This window comes from Delphinapterus leucas, chromosome 13, assembly GCF_059928025.1.
Source record: "Delphinapterus leucas isolate spDelLeu-1000000601 "Yukka" chromosome 13, BTC_Dleu_Yukka2, whole genome shotgun sequence".
Classification (NCBI taxonomy): Eukaryota; Metazoa; Chordata; class Mammalia; order Artiodactyla; family Monodontidae; genus Delphinapterus; species Delphinapterus leucas.
In genome coordinates, this window is record NC_143141.1 from 73,492,323 (window position 1) to 73,510,586 (window position 18,264).

Genomic DNA, 18,264 nt, shown 5'->3' on the forward strand with positions numbered 1-18,264 from the left:
GGGGGTGGGAGACAAACGGAGGAATTGAAGTGAATGAGGAGCGAACAGACACAGTTTGCTTATTTCAGGCTTATAACTGGAGTCATCTGAGAAGTGGTGGCAGTCTGGGAGGAGGGTCATGGAGCAGGGCCATGGAAGAAACACAATCCCCGTAGTATCTCAGGCATACTCAGGATGGCAAGGAAACATCTACCAGGGCTAGTCTGAAGCTAGAGGAACGTTCTGGAGGTCACACCTCTGTGGTCTTTGTAAGTGAGCCCTGAACCCTGAGTCAGGAGGTCTCAGTTCTAGTCTAGTTTTTTACCACCTTGAGCAAGCCATGTCACATGTTGTTCTCAGTCCTTTCATCAGTAAATGCAGGACTATTCTAGATGACAGCCAAGGCTCTGTTTGAATGGGCCCGGTATCCACATGCATTTCAGCGCCCTCGGGGCCTCCGGGACACTGGTTATCATGGCCCTTGGCCGGCACACACCAGGATTGCAGGGCTGTACGGAGGATGTGACAGAGTTCTCGGCTCCCGTTAGAGCCTGTTCTGTGGAAGGAACCCCTTGGACATTGCTTTCCTTCTGGGCTTCAGTTCTTAGAGCCGTTGCTCTTTGTAGCCCACTCAGCTCTGTCACATGAGCCCTTGTCCGCAGCTGGATCACTGTTGTGGGGCGTATGAGCTTTGACAAGGGTGGGGGACAATATGCAGTCATACTGGCCCAAAGGGGACTGAAACAAAGCACCTCTCAGCCAGGCCCCCCTGTTACCCCACAGCTGCTTTACTGGGCTGCCCATCATCACAGCCATGGCCCTGAACTTTGTTCCTCTTCAGGGAATGGCAAGCCCTTAAAGCCCGGGCATCAGCGTTGGGAGATGGGGGCTAGGTCAGAGCTGGGCTCTTGAGGCTAAGCCAGTGGTGGTTTCTGGGCCCGAGGGAGGACGGCAGGGGTGCTGTGCTCCATGGCCATCGCCTCTGGAGACGGGGTCGCTCAGGAGAAGAGCGCCTAGAGCCAGGCTGTGGCTCAGCGGAGGGAGACGTGGTATGGACTTTTACCACACAAGTTTATTTAAATAAAAGTGAACACGTATGCAGGCTGGGTGGCCCGAGGGGCAGGGGTTGGGGAGGCGGGCAGAGGGGAGGCAGACGTACAGGAGGGTCCAGGCAGAGAATGTGTGGTATGAACCAAGCTGCAGGGGGAGTGGCTGGGGGCCTCGGGGCAGTGCTGGGCTTCGGTGCTGGGGTCAGGGGGCCGAGGGTGGGCAAGCCTGGTGCCAGGAGGTCATTTTCATCCCTCACGTGCTCCCCTCACTCTCCCTGACCACCGGGGCCTAAGGCACCCCCTCCCCAGTCACCCTATCCCTCTCCTGACATCAGCCTTTCCCTCAACTACTGGGAAGTCAAAAGACAAAATAAATAAGAATCGGTGAGTCCTGCCACAGCCCTGGCAACGGGGAAGGGAGGCCAAGCCAGACACGCTGCCCCAGAGCCCGTGCTGTCAGCCCTGGGAAAAGAACAGGTAAAGTGCAAGGAAAATCCAGTAAGTAAAAATATACCAATGACTTTGTCAAATATACAGCTGCTGGCTGTCAGGGGAGCAGGCGGCTGGCTGGGGTGGGTGGCAGCAGCCCCCTGGGAAGTGTTGGCCGACACAGCACAGAGACCATGGAAATAAATAGGGGTGGGGAGTGGGCAGGGATCCTGCCCAACTGGGCCTCTGCCACAGGAGGAGGGGCCTCTACCTGCTCACCTGCCCCCCACCCCCCAAGCCCTGCTCGCCAGGCTCCCCAGGGCCACGGCACTGACACAAAGCACCCGGCCAGCTGGCTGTCAGGGAAGGATTATAATGTGGGCATGGGAGCGGGGTGAGGGGCACGGCAACCGTGCAGTCAGCCAGGGCTGGAGCCGCCCTCAGTACTCGTCCTGGTCTTCCTGTTGGTGTTCCTCGATCTCATCGTCCTCCGGGGGTGCAAATCCTTCCTGGAGGGTGGAAGGGAGACAGGAGGTGAGCCAGGCAGGCAGGCTGAGGGTGCGGACTCCTGAGGGTAGCTTGGGAGCCAGGGCCCAGGTTCCTGTCCTACTTGCCCTGCTCACGCCCCGTGAGACCTTGGGCTGGTGACTTCGGCTGGCTGCCCTCATCGGCCCACGTTCTCCAAGGCCCCTTCTGGTGTGAGGGCCCGGCGGGAGCGCGGGAGGCTCAGCAGGCACTGGCGGGACTCACCTCGGTGGCATAGAGAATGCTGATGATGCCCGAGATGACAGGGCTGTTCTCGCTTTCGTGCTCCTGGCAGATGAGCTCAATGTCCCGGAGTTTGCTGAAGTAGAAGTCGCGCTCCTTCTCCAGCCCATCCACTGTCAGCTTCAAATCCAATAGCTGCTCGGGGAGAAGGTGGTGTTCAAGCCAGAGACGCCTGCCTCGGACTCCCTTCCCGCCCTGACGCCCCAGGGGCCTGGCTTTTGTGGCGGGGCTTTCTCAGCTGCCAGTGTCCACGCCACTCACCTGCTGGTTGAGTTCAAGAATCTGGGCATCGGTCTCATGGCCACCATTTCGGGCTGATGGAGGATTCTTCCGGAGGATGCAGGGTGGAGCCACGTTGCTCAGCCGGCCGGAGGTCTGCATATTTTTGGGGCCTGTGGGGGACGTCCTCTGTGGAACTGCCCAGAGGAGAAAAGTCAGATCGGGGCTGCGTGAGCCCACAGCTCACGTGGCACGAGACAGCCTGGTGTGACTGCGGGGCAGGCCCATGCGAAAGGCAGGCACTCTCGCCCTCCCCACCTCTCCCTCTCAGGATGGGCATCTACATCTAGGCCTCAAGCCACGGCCACACGTGACACCACAGCAGCGGGGCAGCCCTCTGGCAAGCCTGGGAGAGCAGGCTCTACAGGGAACTAAAGAAAGTGTAAGGTGTAGGCAGGGAGGAGAGCTGGCCTGAGGGGGAGAGGAGGGAACTGGGATGGCGAATTTGGGGAGTGGGGCTTGAGGGTTTAGGGCCCTCTTGCACTGACAGCCTGGGCCTGGGGAAAAGCAGCTGGCACAGGGTCTCGCTGGGTCTTTGCTAACAGATACCCCAGCCCACAGCCATCCTCCCCGGGGGTGCCTTCTGGAGGAGACCACAGAAGCCTGCCCCTGCCCCTCTGGGCTCCCTGCCTCAGGATGGCCTCTGGGCCCTCTGCTGGGCCTGATTCAGGGACCCCACTCCTCCCCTGCACACCCGGCATGCTGTGGCCACTTATTGTCCAGCTATGGCGGCTCCCAGGACAGAGCTTCTGATGCAAAGCAAGCAGAGGAGTGGGGGCAGCCCCAGGCGGGCAGCAGCACACACAGAGGAGCCGCTCTGCTATGACGGGTTCAGACGCGTGCGGGGCTGCGCCTCTGCTCTCGCCAACCTTCCCATCCCCCAAAGGCCCTGTTGCTTTTTCCCCTTCTCCTCTGGAACCCAGACAAAGCCTCGTTTCCAGAGACTCATCTCTTGAGGACTTAGGGCTGTGGGATTTTGGAAATGGGGGACGATATGGTCAAGCTTGGCCAACTCCCATCCCCGGGGAGTCAAGTGGGCAGAGGGCAAGAAGTGTCTGTAGTGCCGGCCCAGGCCCTTGGCCTGGATGGACCTGGACAGAGGAACCAAGCCAGGGGCTGCCCCATCATCTTGAGGCAGAGGAGTTAGCTCGGGCTACAGAGGGAAGTGCCCCGGGGCCTCCCATCACCAGCTGTCACCTTGGCCGGTGCCGGTGGCTCTCCTTTTGTAGCAGTCTCTGGAGCCCTCTCCTCCCTACTGTGACTCCCCCTGGTCTAAGCGGGCAGCAGGCGGCGTCATCTGAACTCCGTGATAACAGTCTCCTCTAGGCTGGCAGGGCCGGGCCGGTGGCCCAGGGGCCGCTCCTGGCTGTAGAGCCCTTCCGGCCCGGCCCCCCACACTCCCTCCCCCAGCTCGGGCACATTACCTGCTGTGCCAATGAGTTTCTTGGATTTGTTGAAGATCTGATCACCTGGATTAGGAGGTGGTGCTACGTCCTGGCCCTGCCGCGCCAGCAGAGGGTTGTAATCCTTTCCATCATAGTTTGCGTCAAAGAATTTCTTAAACCACTGAATAAACTCAAAATTATCTTGGAATTTTCCTTTCACTAATTTTTCTACAGGAATGATCTGAAATAGACGACATAAGCAGAGAACTTTAACCTCCTGCTGCTGCAGGGCTGCCTTTCTCTGTGAGAGGGCCACTGCTCTCAGGAAAGCCAGCCCCTGGGCTGCAGCATCCTCCACCTTCTCCACCTGGCCCCCCTCCCGTGCCACCAGAGCAGATGGGTAGGCTGCAGGCCCTTTCCTCCAGGCACAGGAGGAAGTGTGTGGGGAGACATCCCTTGGTGCTGTGCCTGCATGTGGGGTGAGGGCTGCTGGAACCAGGGTCCTGGGCCGTTGAGGCAGTCGAGTGAGCCAAGAGACTTTTCTTGGGCCTTACAGAGGAGGAACTTAATAGGACCAATATACCGAGGCTCAAGTGCTGGGGTGTAGGGTCCGGAGAGGAGAAAGGGACAGGAATGTCATCAGGATGGGATGTCAAAAGTTGTGGAGTTTTCCACTGAGCCTGGAGCTGGGGGAACATTCCCCCTGGAGAGTTGGGGTGGAGAGAGGCGTGAGAACTGGATTGACCCCAACAGCCCCTGCTGCCCTGGCTGGCGGGCCATCTTCTTTCCCAGGGTCACACAGCTCCTCGGGGCCCCTCAGAGCGCAGGCACCTACTTTATCAACACCCATCTTCTTGAATGCTGCTTGCAGCACCTTGAAGTTGTGAATATATTCATGCTCCAGCTTGGCCTGGAACTTCACCTTCCTCAAGTGCACACAGCCAGGGAAGAGCATGTCCATGAACTGGCAGTAAGCTGCCCCTGTGGAGAAACACAAGATGCTCGTTTTCACTTCCCCAGGCCAACTGGGGCCACTCCCCCAAACCTCTCCGTCTCCTCTTCTCTCTCTCTGTTCCCAGAGCTGGGGCCAGACTTCCCAAGGGTGAGAGCAATTACCATTCAGTGATGCAATTATGTACCAGCACCATATCAAACACTGCATGTATGGGCTTTAATCCTAACCGCAACCCTGGTTAGATAGCTGATGTCATCTCCATTCATGGATGGAAAAACTGAAACCTAGAGAGGTGTGGTGACTTGTCCAGGGTTGCACTACAAGAAGAGCTGAGATTTGGACCCTCCCCCCCCGAAGTGGCTAGGCTGGACCTGGTGCACGTGACCTCTGGCTTCACTGTCTGTCCCCACTGCTGCTCCCCTTCTGCAGCCCTTTACTGTGCCTCTCCTGCTCTTCGCTTTTTTTTTTTTTTTTTTTTAACACAGTAACCTAACCTCTCCTTAGGAAGCTGTGGGTTGTTTTTTTTTTTTAAAAATAAACTTATTTATTTTTGGCTGCATTGGGTCTTTGTTGGTACGTGCGGGCTTTCTCTAGTTGCGGTGAGCGGGGGCTACTCTTCGTTGCAGTGCACGGGCTTCTCATTGCGGTGGCTTCTCTTGTTGCGGAGCACGGGCTCTAGGTGCACAGGCTTCAGTAGCTGTGGCACATGGGCTCCGTAGTTGAGGCTCGCGGGCTCTAGAGTGCAGGCGCAGTAGTTGTGGTGCACAGGCTTAGTTGCTCCATGGCATGTGGGGCCTTCCCGGCCAGGGCTCCAACCCGTGTCCCCCTGCATTGGCAGGCGGATTCTTAACCACTGTGCCACCAGGGAAGCCCCTGCTCTTTGCTTTTTACTCTTTCCATCCCACGTAGACCCCTATTTCCTTACTCCAACTCCAAACACTTTGGCTAGTTGAGGGCTCTGCAGCACTCCTCCTTAATCCCAGTTACAAGCTCTGCTGTCCGCTGTGGCTGTTCTGCCTCCTGCCTACCCCCCTTTGTCCCCCCAGCAGGGCCCACTTCCCCCCGATTCCCAGCCTCCCACCTGAGCAGAGCTGCTCTATCTTGGTATAGTTGAGGTGCAGGGAGTCATTGACCCATGCGAGCATATCATGGCGACTCAGATTCTCACTGGTCACAGACGTGGAGTACACATTGACGGCCATACCCCAGCTGTAAAGAAAGAAGAAAGGCAAGGTAAGACCCTGGGGGCCTTGTGCTGTTCTTGAGCCCGAAGGAGGGGGAGCTGGAGGGTCTCTGGGGAAACGAGAAGCATCTTCCTCCAGGCCAGCAGTTTACCTCTTGGAGAAGGGGTACTCATTCACTCTTGAAACATTTGGTGAGTGTCTACTATATGCTAGACCTGCACTAAGAAGTGGTGAAGTCAGATGTGGTCTCTACCTCCAAGGAGTTTACAGACAGGCAAATCCCCACAGCAGGGAGTGACAGGGCAGGAAAAGCAGCACATGCAAAGTTCAGGGATGGCACAAAGAAGGGAGGGATCTCTTCTGCTTGACAGGGTCAGCGAAGACTTCAGAGCAGCCTGAAAGGGGTACGAATTTTCTGAACATACAGGGGATGGGGTAGAAGGGCAGTGCAGGCCCCAGGACTATCAAGAACAAAGGCATGGCTTATTCCGGGACTCTGAGCTGTTCAGCAGGCCTGGGGAGCGGGTGTCTGTGTTGGGGTGTGGCACAACGAGACTGGAAGGGGCTGGTAGCGATGGGCTTTGGTTACCATGAGGAGGAGTCTGGACTCCCTGTTTAAACAAGGGAAGCCATTAGAGGATTTTAAGCAGACAGTACTTGACCAGATTTGGGTTCTAGAAAGCTGACTAACCTTCGCCTCTGCTCCGACTTCATGCCCTATAATCCCTGTGGCCTGCTGGCCCATCCACAGGCACCTAAATTCCGCTTATCCAGAAACTTCCCTCAACACATGCTTCTGCTCTTGTATTCGTTATCCCAGTGAAGGTCACCACCAGGCACCCAGTCACCCACACTGGAAACCTGTGGGGTCGTCCCAGACAGCCTACTCCCCCTCATGCTCAGAGCCCATCATTCAGTGAGCCCGGCTCTTCTGCCTTCCCAGTGTGTCCTGCTCTTCGCCTCGCCTCCTGCTGCCTTGGGGTTTCTGTATCCATTCTCTCCAGCCAAGGCTAGCAGAAGCCTCCTAGGGGGCCTTCCAGCCCCCAGGCACTCCCTCCCCCTAGTCCATCCCTGACACTGCTGCGGTCAGAATCTATGTGAAAGCAGCCCTGGCCACGCCCCTACCCCCCCTTCTCCCCCCCGCCCCCCCCCCCGCCAGTGGGTGTAAGCACCTCCTTACCCTCCCCCATCCCCACGCAGAGGTCAAGTGTCAGTTGTTATTACTGACTTGCACTGTTAAGAGAGAGGGAAATGTTTCTTGTAACTAGGTCTTTATCATAAATGGAGAAATAGGACTGCGTATTTCACCAATTGTGAGAGTACATATTTCTGGAGTGAAGAATATTTAGGTTTAACACGCAGATTGTCCCCCTGAAGGAAGAATGCACCCAGCCCACTTCCGGGTCCCCTGTGGGCATCTGCTCTTATAATGTGACCCCCTCCCCATCACTTATGAAGCTCTTCAATGAGCCCTCCCTCTCCAGCCCTGTCTTCTACTTTGATCCCCCAACTGGGAGCCATGGGCAGCTCTCTGCTCACCCTCTGCCTGGAATGCAGCCGCCACCCCCGAAGTCCACTCATTCTCTGCTCTAGAGGTTCTCAAACTGTGGTTCCTGGAGCAGCGTTGGTGCTCTGTGGGCACCAGCTTGTTAGAAATTTCAAGTTAGAAATTCTAATTCTTGAGCCTCGCCCTACATCTACTGAGTCAGAAACTGTACTTGACCAAGAGCGTCTACAGGCACAGTTAAATTAGAGAAGCTGCTTTAGAGAAGAGGCTCAGTTGGTATCTGCTAGGCTGTGCTCCCCCATGGCCTCACCCCAAGTATATATAATGGAACCTCGCTAGATGCACATTTAACTTCAATAAATTTTTTGAAGAAAAATCAAGAAACCCTCTTGTTTATTCTTAGTCCTCCTTCCTCCTCTTAAAAATAGACCTTGTCGTTCATTGCCCAGGGAAAGGGAAGCCAGACAGAGCCAAAAAGCCAAGAGCAACAAAAATTATCATCTTGGGAGCTTCTAAGGACTCAGGAGCTGACAATTCCAGAGATTTCTGAGGGTAATTTTGACTGCACTTGAGTCCCCTCTTACACAGTGGTTTTGAGCCACCGCCCTGTAACCTGACCCTTGCACTAACCACTGGACTTGCTGAAATGCCTGCCTCCCTCATCAGTAAGCATCTCAAAGCCAGTAGTGGTGTTTCTAGGCCTGTCACAGGCAAGGTATTCAGCAAATTTGTTGAATGACTAAGTGACACCTCCTCACCTTTTCTCCTCTTTCTGAACCATCTTTTATCACCTTCTGGCCGGGACCCTCCCTCCCCTACTCAACCTTCTGGACTCAGCTTGGGCTCCATCTCCTCCAAGACGCATTCTCTGAGCCCCTGTGCAGGGAGACATGGCCTTCATCTGTGTCTCTCTGTCACCCTGAGCTTACTCAATCATGGCGTTGATCACATTCTCTTGTCTGTCCCTTCCACCTGACTGTAAACTCAATGGCCAGGCTGTTTCATTCACGTTGGGGTTCTAGATCAATTCTCAGTGAATGACAATCACAGAGACTAGAGTTAGGAGAGCGTTCTTAATTTCCAGGAAGCTCACCTAAAGTAACCTCAGCAGGCGTGGCAGGAGCGCCTGGACACCAGACTTGATTAGACAGGCAGATGGGTAGGGTCAAGACAAGTGCATTGTATTTTGATGAGTATTTAGTTAGGGACTCTGAGAAACAGAAAGATTTGCCCTTGTCGTCAAGGAGCTTATAGTCTCGCTGGGGAGACCAACACACAGGAGGACAGTATAACCAAATGCCCCAAAGTGTGGTGAAAACGGTAGGTGCTACAGAAAGCCAGGAAGGAGAGAGCATGCACAGCTGGAGAATGGATTTGAACGGCCCCAATAAGAATGGTCAGAACCTGCCAGGCCTTCGGGGGTCTGCAGAGGCCTGTGGGATCTCAGTGCAGAGGGGACAAGCCATTCTGGATACTGGCCTACCACAGGCTTTGGGACTCATTTCTCCATGAGGTCTTGGGGGCTGCTCTGTCCCTGTGCTCCTGGGGTACAGAGTCTGGGCTGGTCAGGGGTGGTTCTGGGAGGTGTAGGGTGGTCTTAGGTTGGCCCTGGGAATTCCTGAGCCACTTTAGGGATTTTTTTCCTGTTTACTGTGTGTGAGTTTCAAGTGCTGATTATTGAAGAAAAGCAGAGGCACCGGTCCTAGTCTAAACTAATCCTCCAGTTTCTGACTGAAATCATTTGAGCTTCAAGGGTCTTCTAACCTGAGGGCAGCCTTCCTGTGGTTCCCTAGCCTCTCTAAATATTATATATAACCACATCATGTATATTATTACATAGTATATATGCAATTATATATAACACACTATATAAATATACATTAATATATATTTATATATAACATAGTACATATTCATATATAGTATGTATAACTATATATGATACACTACATATGATATATACCAATCTATTTATATATAATGTATAGTATAGTTGGCTCTCAGTGTCCATGGGAGATTTGTTCCAGGACCACCGTGGATAGCAAACTCTGTGGATGCTCAAGTCCCTTATGTAAAATGGCATGGTATTTGCAAATAACCTATGCACATCCTCCTGTATACTTTAAGTCACCTCTAGAGTATTTATAATACCTAATACAATGTAAACACTATGTAAATAGTTGCTGGTTCATGGCAAATGCAAGTTTTACTTTTTGGAACTTTCTGGAATTTTTTTTTCAAATATTTTCCATCTATGGTTGGTTGAATTCATGACTATGGAACCCACGAATACGGAGGGCTGACCGTATAATATATTTAGTGTTATATCTATATATATGTGCGTGTGTAGCTATATATTTTATAGTTATTTTATATCTATATAATTTAAAAACTCCTCCTGGTGCACAACAAGGTATTAGAACCAAAGTCCTCATCTGATGCATGTGCTTGGCTGGGATTGCCTGGCCTGCATTGCAATGGCACAGGCTGGGATATTGGGGTGTTTTGCGACCTCCCTGGGGTACAGCGTTGGCTATTTTCCTCCTTGGTACGTATGAAAAATCTCCAGTCTCCCTTCCAGAACACAACTAAAGACCTTGCTATCAGGGCCCTAAGAGTCACCAAAAGCTACACAGGTACTGGAAAAATGCCCAAATCTTCTCAGCTTGGCCAGAAATTCCCAGCTCTGTCCGTGCCTGATGATGGAAGGGCATTTTCCACACCTTTGATTAGTCTGAATCTAGGGTCCCCAAAGAGCCAACAGTGCCTGTAAGGAGAAAGCTGGAAAAAAATGGCTCCTCTCAGGGCCAAACCAGCAATTATGCTTTTTACCTCCTGTGGCGCTTTTGGGGAAGTGGGTGTGAGTGGGCAGTTGATAACGTGGAGCAGAGCTTTGTCTCCACTTGCGACTGGCTCTGGTTCTTTCAGGTGATGCTACCCTCTGGCCCAGCTGAGGTCCATTTTGGCTCAGGAGGACTCATCCAAGACACCTGGGGGGGTCTCTGCAAGGATTCTCAGTCACACTTGCTGGGGGGGGCGGCGGTCACGAAGAAACCAGCCTCCTAGTTCCCTTATTCCTCATCATGGTGGGGAGGGCAGGATGCCCTTTTAATTTTCCTCTCCCAGATTTGGCCCTATAAATACAACTAAATTATGGCCAGCAGGTGGCACCCAGGTCCTGGGCAAAGACTCCTTTAAAAGTTTCTCCCATCCCCAAATCCCTCTCTCCCTAGCTCAGTTTAGAAAAGGGAGAGCCCCTAACTTTGACCATGTCCCTCAAAGAGGAAGCCTGGTTTGGTCAAAACCTGGTGGTGTCAGGGCACGGGCTTGAGTGGAGTCCTTGTTCCTGACCCAGGTGTCCTCTGAGAACTGAACCAGCTGGAGTGCCCTAGGGCATTAGGCCTACTCTAAGATTCTGGACTCAACTAAACCAACCTCCCGCTTCCCCAAAGCCATAAGTTAAACTCATCAACGGGTCCAACTTCTGATGACTTACTGTATTGGGGGTTGACTCAGGCCTCGATTCAAATCAGAGCAGCTTCTGGGGGTGGAGGAGGCATATAAAGCATTTGCCCAAGCATCTAGCCCTAAGTGGACCAGTTACCTCCAAATCCAGCAGAGACAATGTCTGAGACAACTCTTAAAGCTGACTACACCTGTAACCAAGGGCTGCTTCACCTCCCCTGAGAGAATGGTAGGCAACCACCCAGAGGAGGCAGGCTCTGTTCCAAGGGCTACAATAGCAGGGTCTTCCAACCCCGTCCCTGTGACACTTCCTTTCCTTTCTCTTAATGCTCAGTGGCCTAAATCAGAGCAAGTCATCCTGCACTAGAGCTGTGCAAAATCAAGTCGCTCTTCCTTCCCTGGTGCCATGGTGTGGGAGGAGCGAAGGGTTTGGGTGCAGATGGCCTGGGTTCATGCTCTGGCCTTGCCAGTGGTTGATCTTGAGTCTGAGCAAGTGGCTGCACCCAGAGCCTTCATCTCCTCATATTCGAAATTGAGATGATAACTAAGGCTTTTGGGAGACAAATGCTATAATCCACAAGAGTAGCATTCATGGTGGGAACTTCAACCACCATGGCAGACCAGGAGAGAAGCTATTGGAAGGTGGGCAGGCCTGAACGTACCCCTCCCGTGCACGTCCCCACTGAGGGGGAACGACCATCGCCTGCGGGGGGGGGCAGGTAGAGTCGAGTCTCAGGGACGCGCAGAATGAGAGTCTGCACAAGAGAGGACAGAGACACAAATGTTGAACCTTGTCAGGTTTGTTCTGGACATTGTTAGGTAGACTTGCTGGTGGAAAGGTTAGAGTATTAAATGAGCAGTCTGTCAAAAAGGCATGGAAATAAAACTGGTGGATTGGCTGTGGTGGGGGAGGGGCTCTGAGAGCAGAGAAGGGCTGGGCCTGGGGTTGAGGGAAAGTAGGCTGAATGATTCATAGACTCCAGTTTCAGAGGAGGGGAGCACATGCCACTTGGCCAGATGACAGCTGTCAGCCACACGGGCTGAAGAAACATCATTTGAAAGGAACATAAAGTGACATGGCTTGAATGTGCCCCCCAAGACCAGAACTGCTTTTGAAGCATGAAGGATCAGTAAGGAGACACCAGGCCCACTAGTGCCACAGACACAAACGTTCTTTTCCCCACATGTCCCAGCGGCCGCTGCAGTCCCCCCCTCTCTTTATGTTCAGGCCGCAGATGGGCCAGCAATCCCCTCCCCGGCGGTGTGCACAGAGCCGGACTGAGAGCCAGTCCGACTGGGGCATCCTCCCAACAGGTACCGAGCTCTGCTCTCAGATCCACCCCAAAGCCCTGCTCTGAGGAGTCCGGCAGCTATATCGCCATGTTATATAGTTTCTCTTTTCCTTGCATCAGAGGAAGAGGTGTTTTTCAATCTCCTGCTGAGCATCCAGGGGCTTCATGCTGCATCCGTGTGCCGCATCTGGTTGTGTGTGGCCAGCAGGTGCAGCCAGCTTTCTACTCTCCTGCTCCTTGGGGTCAACAGATAGGGAATGTGGCCAGAAAACCACACTTTCTGAGCCCACCTGCCACCTGAAACCCCACACTGCAGTTCAGCCTCTCCCATTCATTCATTCATTCGTTCATTCAGCAATATTTTATTGCATCCGGGGCCCTGAGCCAGTACTAATTAAGGAAAGAAATGGGCACCAGAGCTCCAGCATAGCTGCCAGAGGGTCACAACCAAAAGCCACGCCTGCCCCTGCTCTCCCCCTGCTCAGAACCCTGACCGGAACTCTGTGGGGAGCTTTCCAGGGTGCTGGGAAGAACATGAGTCAGACACATCAGTCATCCTCTGCCTGTCATGAAGGTTGTTCAGCCCGCAACGTGGAGAGAGGATTAACCTCTGGTTCCCACCGACGGGGTCCCTCATTAACCCCACAGCAATCCCGTGCTCAAGAGAATCATTCTGATTCTTCAGGCTTGAAAACTGAGGCTTGGATACTTCAAACTACTTGCTCAAAGTCTCACAGGCAGTTGGTGGCTGAGCCCACGGCCAAGCCACATGTTCTACCATTAAGCCTCGCTTCCCCACACTGCACAGCTCCAGGAGCCTGCTGCTGGTAGCCTTGTTTTGATGGCAGCTCCCATCGTGGAAGTTTGTTGACTTAAAAAGTAGGTGTTTGTGGAACTTAAAGATGTCCAGTAGAGAACCTTTGGAAAGAAAGGTTTAACATTCTACCTGCCCACCGACACGGATCCTACTAAAAATGGATTAATTTTAGCAAGTGAGGAGTTCTGTTTACTCCCCTCCCGGGTTTCCATTAACCCTCTATGACCAGATAGAGCAATCTGGCCAGGACTCCCCAGAGGACTCCTTCCCCGGGACAATAGCTACAAGGGGGCATGGCAGCATGATCCAGATCTGCCTCTTCAGAGTTTACATCGTGTTCAGCAGGACACGTTCAAGACTCCAGTGGCTGGGACCTCGGCAGGGTTCAGGATCTTAGGGAAGAGCGACATGACCTAAAAGTGTTGTGAGAAAAGAATCCTGGAGAAGCTCCAGTCCCTACCTGAACTTACACCGTCCAGATCCCTGTCCTAGATCTGCTGGAGTAGGCGTGCGCTGGTTCCCCACCAGCTGCGGAACTACTCCACCTGCCCCATCTCCACTTTTTAAATTCAGCTTTGGGAGTCTGAGCCTCCCTGTGAGTCAGGTCTTTGGTCAGCCATGAGAAGAAGGTGATTGGTTGCGTCCGCCAGGGCTTTGTGACCCGCCGGCAGGGCTCTTCCAGTCTCTCAGAACCATTCATCCCTGCCTGCACATATTGCCCCCATGCAACCCCAGAATAATCTGGATGTGTGACCAAGCGGGGCAAGGAGTAACAATTTTGCAGATTTTCCCAACAGGTGACTTCAGCCCCCCTGGGCCCGGGCAGGAAGGGGTAGCCCAGTGACAACGGGCATAGCCCCGTGTCAGGAGTGGGAAACGTTTTGGCAAGCTCATCAGAGTTCTCTCTCCTCTGATCCCACAGCATCTGTTCCAGTTTTCCTGGCCGGTAGGATGCATCTACAAAGCAGAATATATGGGAAATCTGGAGTTGGGGAAGGATCGTGGTTAGAGGCCCAGCTTCAGGAAGCCCAGATGGCAGTCCCCAGGCAGAAGGGGCAGAAAAAGCACAGTTCTGTAGTCTGTCTCCCTCTCAGACTGGTGTTCTACAGTCTCGGAGGCCTGAAGCTGGATGTGTGTTGGGCGCCTGCTTCTCAAACAGGTGCCCTTGGATTCTCGGTGTCTGCCTCAGTAATGCTGATAACGCTGACCGAGTACTTGCTGTGTGCCGGCCTCTGCTCAGCGCTTTGTATACATGACTCACCTAGTCCTCGTAACAGCTCTATGAAATGCGGACTGGTTTGTCCCCTTTTTATAGATGAGGAGACTGAGGCCCAAAGTCAAGCAGCTAGGAAATGTTAGAGCGAGGATTTAAAGCCAAGTTGTCTGACTGGAGATCTGGTATTCTTAAAGGAGCCTGCTTGAGGCATGCCCAACACCCCCTGCAGGACCAAAAGACCTGGTGTTTCCCTCATAGCCGTTGGGCGCAGAGGGTAGACACCTGGGAACTGCAGGGAGTTCTTCTAGGAACCAAAGAATTAGAGAAGACCAAGGGTCCCCGAATTATTTTCAAGACATATTTGTGGAAGGCAGAGTTCCACTGAAGGCTTAAAAACAAAAAGCCAAAATTAGATTTAGGCCAGTGACAAGGTTATTAAATATTAGAATGTGAGCTTTCAGAGTTACGCAGCCTTATTTACGATTTAATAAGGAATATAATGCCTAGCTCTAAGTACAGTCCTAGGTATCTGGGAAGGAGCTGGATGGTCTCGAGAAGCTCTTCCCGGCCACAGGATGTGGAGATTTGGTTTTGAGGACCATGCTGGAAGCCGCAGGCTGCAGAATGGCCAGCAGCTGCACCTCTCCTGATGAGAGCTATAACTGCCTTTCCTGTTACCAGTGACTGCACCGTGAACCTTATGGTCCTAGCATAGGAAACGGTTTAGCAAATCACCAGACTAGACCTCCTCAACTGTTCTTTCCCTTGACCCCAGACCTGGGTAGCAGGAGTCAAGACCCTGCAGAGCAGGCTGGTCCCAAAGCCACGACCTCAGTCCGATCCTTGAATGGGGTTCCAGCTGATCTGCAGGATGACCTGCCACAACCCAGTCAGGAGCTGTTTCTTCTGACAGTCACCGTGTGCCAAAGACCATAGTGCTCTTTCTAATTTTGAGTCTTTTTCATTTTTATTTATTTATTTTTGGCTGCATTGGGTCTTCGTTGCTGCACGTGGGCTTTCTCTAGCTGCTGTGAGCAGGGGCTACTCTTCGTTGTGGTGCGCGGGCTTTTTCTCATTGCAGCGGCTTCTCTTGTTGCAGAGCACGGGCTCTAGGCACACGGGCTTCAGTAGTTGTGGCTCGTGGGCTCAGCAGTTGTGGCTTGCGGGCTCTAGAGCACAGGCTCAGTAGTTGTGGTTCATGGACTTAGTTGCTCTGCGGCATGTGGGATCTTCCCGGACCAGGGCTCGAACCCATGTCCCCTGCGTTGGCAGGCGGATTCTCAACCACTGCGCCACCAGGGAAGTCCCGGTTTTTCTTCTTCATATTTCTCTTTCCAAGCTACTGAAACATTGCTCTAATGTCACTCAGCAAGTGCTTACTGACCACTACCATAATGTGCTAAGCACCCCACAAAGCACCATGAGGACATGGGATGATTTTAAGTCATGGGTCTTCTCCTTAAGGAGCCTTTGTTTGGTTGAAGAAATAAGAGTAATTCATAAAATAAGAGATTTCCTTGTTTTATAGTTCCAAGAGAATATATGAAGTACTAACTTGTGCAAGGGTATTTGGCTTTTAAGTGCTCCAGGAGAGTGTAAAGGATGAGTGGGGCCTCAGTAGTTAGATGGCTTCTGGGGGTAGGTGGCACCTAATTTAGGCCTTTATAGATGACAGGACAACAGAAAGCAGTGAAGAGAATATGGCAAATTTGGGACTTGGGAAACATGTTTATTATTACTTTCATTTGAAAAATGAGCATGAGACCAATGATTAAATCTTAGAGGAATGTTAGAGGATGCAATCAAGAGAGGAAATGGGAGAGGTATGCGGTGTCCCAGGAGCCAAGGGAGGGGCCAATTTCAAGGAGGAGGTTACCTGCCCTGTTTAATGAAGTTACCAGACCTTGGATAGAGAAATGGTCATTAGATCGTGCAAAAAGAAATGATGAAACTCTGAGTCGTTTTGTTGGAGTGTGAGGACAGAAGCTAGACCTGCAGACAATTACAGAGTCCCGGATCATTTGCCCGAGAGGATGCGGAGGAGGGAAATCAGGGGGTCGTCACCAAGGCCACTGGGTCCGCTGCAGCACTGCAGGTGGACTAGAGAGTGACGGCTTGCGAGGTGGAGAACACCTCGCTTCTTTCAGTAAAATCTGGAAAATTCACGTCCTATCCTTAAATTCTAGATCGTATCTGTCTAAGGAGGCTCATGAGTGCAACCTCATGGTCTTACTAAAGCTTTTTACAACATGGTGTCATGAACAAAAAGAAAGAATGGGAACAAATTTTAATATAATAAAGTCTTGACTAAGTTGAATGTTTGGAAAATGTTTTAAATATTAATATACTGTTGTTTAACTGTGGTTAGTCAAATCCCCTTTTGGTCTTTAGTTTTGTTGACAATTATTAAGGAAGGGTAGAATAAACAAAATTTGTTACTAAGGACTTTCCAGAGCCTCAGATTCACTTACTCATTGATCACCGTTTATGGAGTGTGTGTTCCAGGCACTGAGCCAGGCATGGGGCCTAAGGAAAGGAAAGGGACCCAGTCTGGCCCCTTGAGGAGTTCGCAGACTAGGGTGGGAGTTAGACAAGTGAACATAATAACCAAAGGGCGACACATTACACTACAACCCCAGATGCAGGAAGGGCATGCTGCTGGGCAGCTCTGCTTCCTGGGTCAGGGACGGCTTCTAGAGGAAGCATAGTTTGAGCTGGGTCTTGAAGGAAAAGCTCATCAAGCAAATAAGAGTCAAAAGGATAGAGGAACAGACTGGGAGGAAGGAGAGGATTACAAATAGTTCACCCCAGAATGCATGTTGCGGGCAGAAGGAGATGTGGTTAAAGGTAGACAGAAGCTACAACCGAGAGCTCTGTAAGGCAGCTGGGAGTTATTCCATCCTGGGGGAAACTCAGCAAGGGATGTTTTCCCCCATGTATATATCTGTAACAATACAAAAATATTTGTAACACTACTATAGTTAAAATAGTAGCTGAGTGTAATTTCCAAATCAAAAATATAGAAAATGAAATTACAATGCTTAGAAACTGCATTAAATTGATAACTCTTGAGGCTTTAGTTTATATTATCTTTTCCAGTAAGAACTGAAGAGATTCCTAAGTGCTGCTTGCAGAAATCAGTGCCCCTCCAAATTTTCGTAAACTTTTTATTTTGAAATAATTTTAGACTCACAACTGCAAAATAGGACAAAGAATTCCCACATATCCCCATCCAGCTTCCCCAATAACATCTTACATAACAATTGTTAAGGCCAGGAGATTGACATGGGTACGTTATTGACTAAGCTACAGACCTCATTTGGATTTCATCAATTTTTACACTCACCCTTATTTTGTGTTGTTGTGGTCCAGTCTATGAAATTTTATCACATGTACAGATTCATGTAATCACCGCTCTGCTAGGGCACAGACTATTCTATAACCTCAGAGAAACTCCCTCATGCTACCCCTTTATAGCCATGCCCTCCTCCTACTCTAATCCCTGGTAACCAAAGATATGTTTTCTATCACTATAATTTTGTAATTTTAAGAATGTTACAGAAATGGGATCATACAACAACCTTTTGAGATCAGCTTTTTTTTTCTTAGCATAATACCTTCGAGTTCCATCCAAGTTGTTGCACGGATTAATAATTCTTTTTTATTGCTGCATAGTAGTCCAAACAATGGTACAAGTATGGATATGCCACGGTTTATCCATTCACCCACTGAAGGACATCTGGGTTGTTTCCAGTTTTTGGCAATTACAAAAAACCCTGTGAGAACCTTCCTCAATCTTCTCTTGCTTTGTCCATGACAGTCTGGCTCTGGCAGAGATCTCTCCATACTTTTCTGTCCTCTGGAACTACAAATCTGAGTGGGTTTTGTAGGTGGGAGACCCAGGCATTAGGTTGGGGAGGGGGTTGAGAAAACACAGGT

The 18,264-nt window shown here is 51.5% G+C and overlaps 1 protein-coding gene across 2 annotated transcripts in view; it reads right to left on the reverse strand.

The window, feature by feature from the left end:
• Positions 1 to 1,033: 1,033 nt before the first annotated feature.
• MAPRE3 (microtubule associated protein RP/EB family member 3) overlaps positions 1,034 to 18,264 on the reverse strand; it is a 47,653-nt gene continuing 30,422 nt past the window's right edge. The window contains exons 2-7 of one of the 2 annotated variants that reach the window (XM_022574252.3): positions 5,926 to 6,053; positions 4,725 to 4,870; positions 3,929 to 4,130; positions 2,487 to 2,641; positions 2,208 to 2,360; positions 1,034 to 1,966 (exon numbers count right to left, since the gene is read on the reverse strand). In XM_022574252.3, the coding sequence (XP_022429960.1) occupies positions 1,898 to 1,966; positions 2,208 to 2,360; positions 2,487 to 2,641; positions 3,929 to 4,130; positions 4,725 to 4,870; positions 5,926 to 6,046 (846 nt within the window). In that variant the 5' untranslated portion in view covers positions 6,047 to 6,053 and the 3' untranslated portion in view covers positions 1,034 to 1,897. The remainder of the gene's footprint in view (positions 1,967 to 2,207; positions 2,361 to 2,486; positions 2,642 to 3,928; positions 4,131 to 4,724; positions 4,871 to 5,925; positions 6,054 to 18,264) is intronic. The other variant, XM_022574253.3, reaches the window with a different exon arrangement.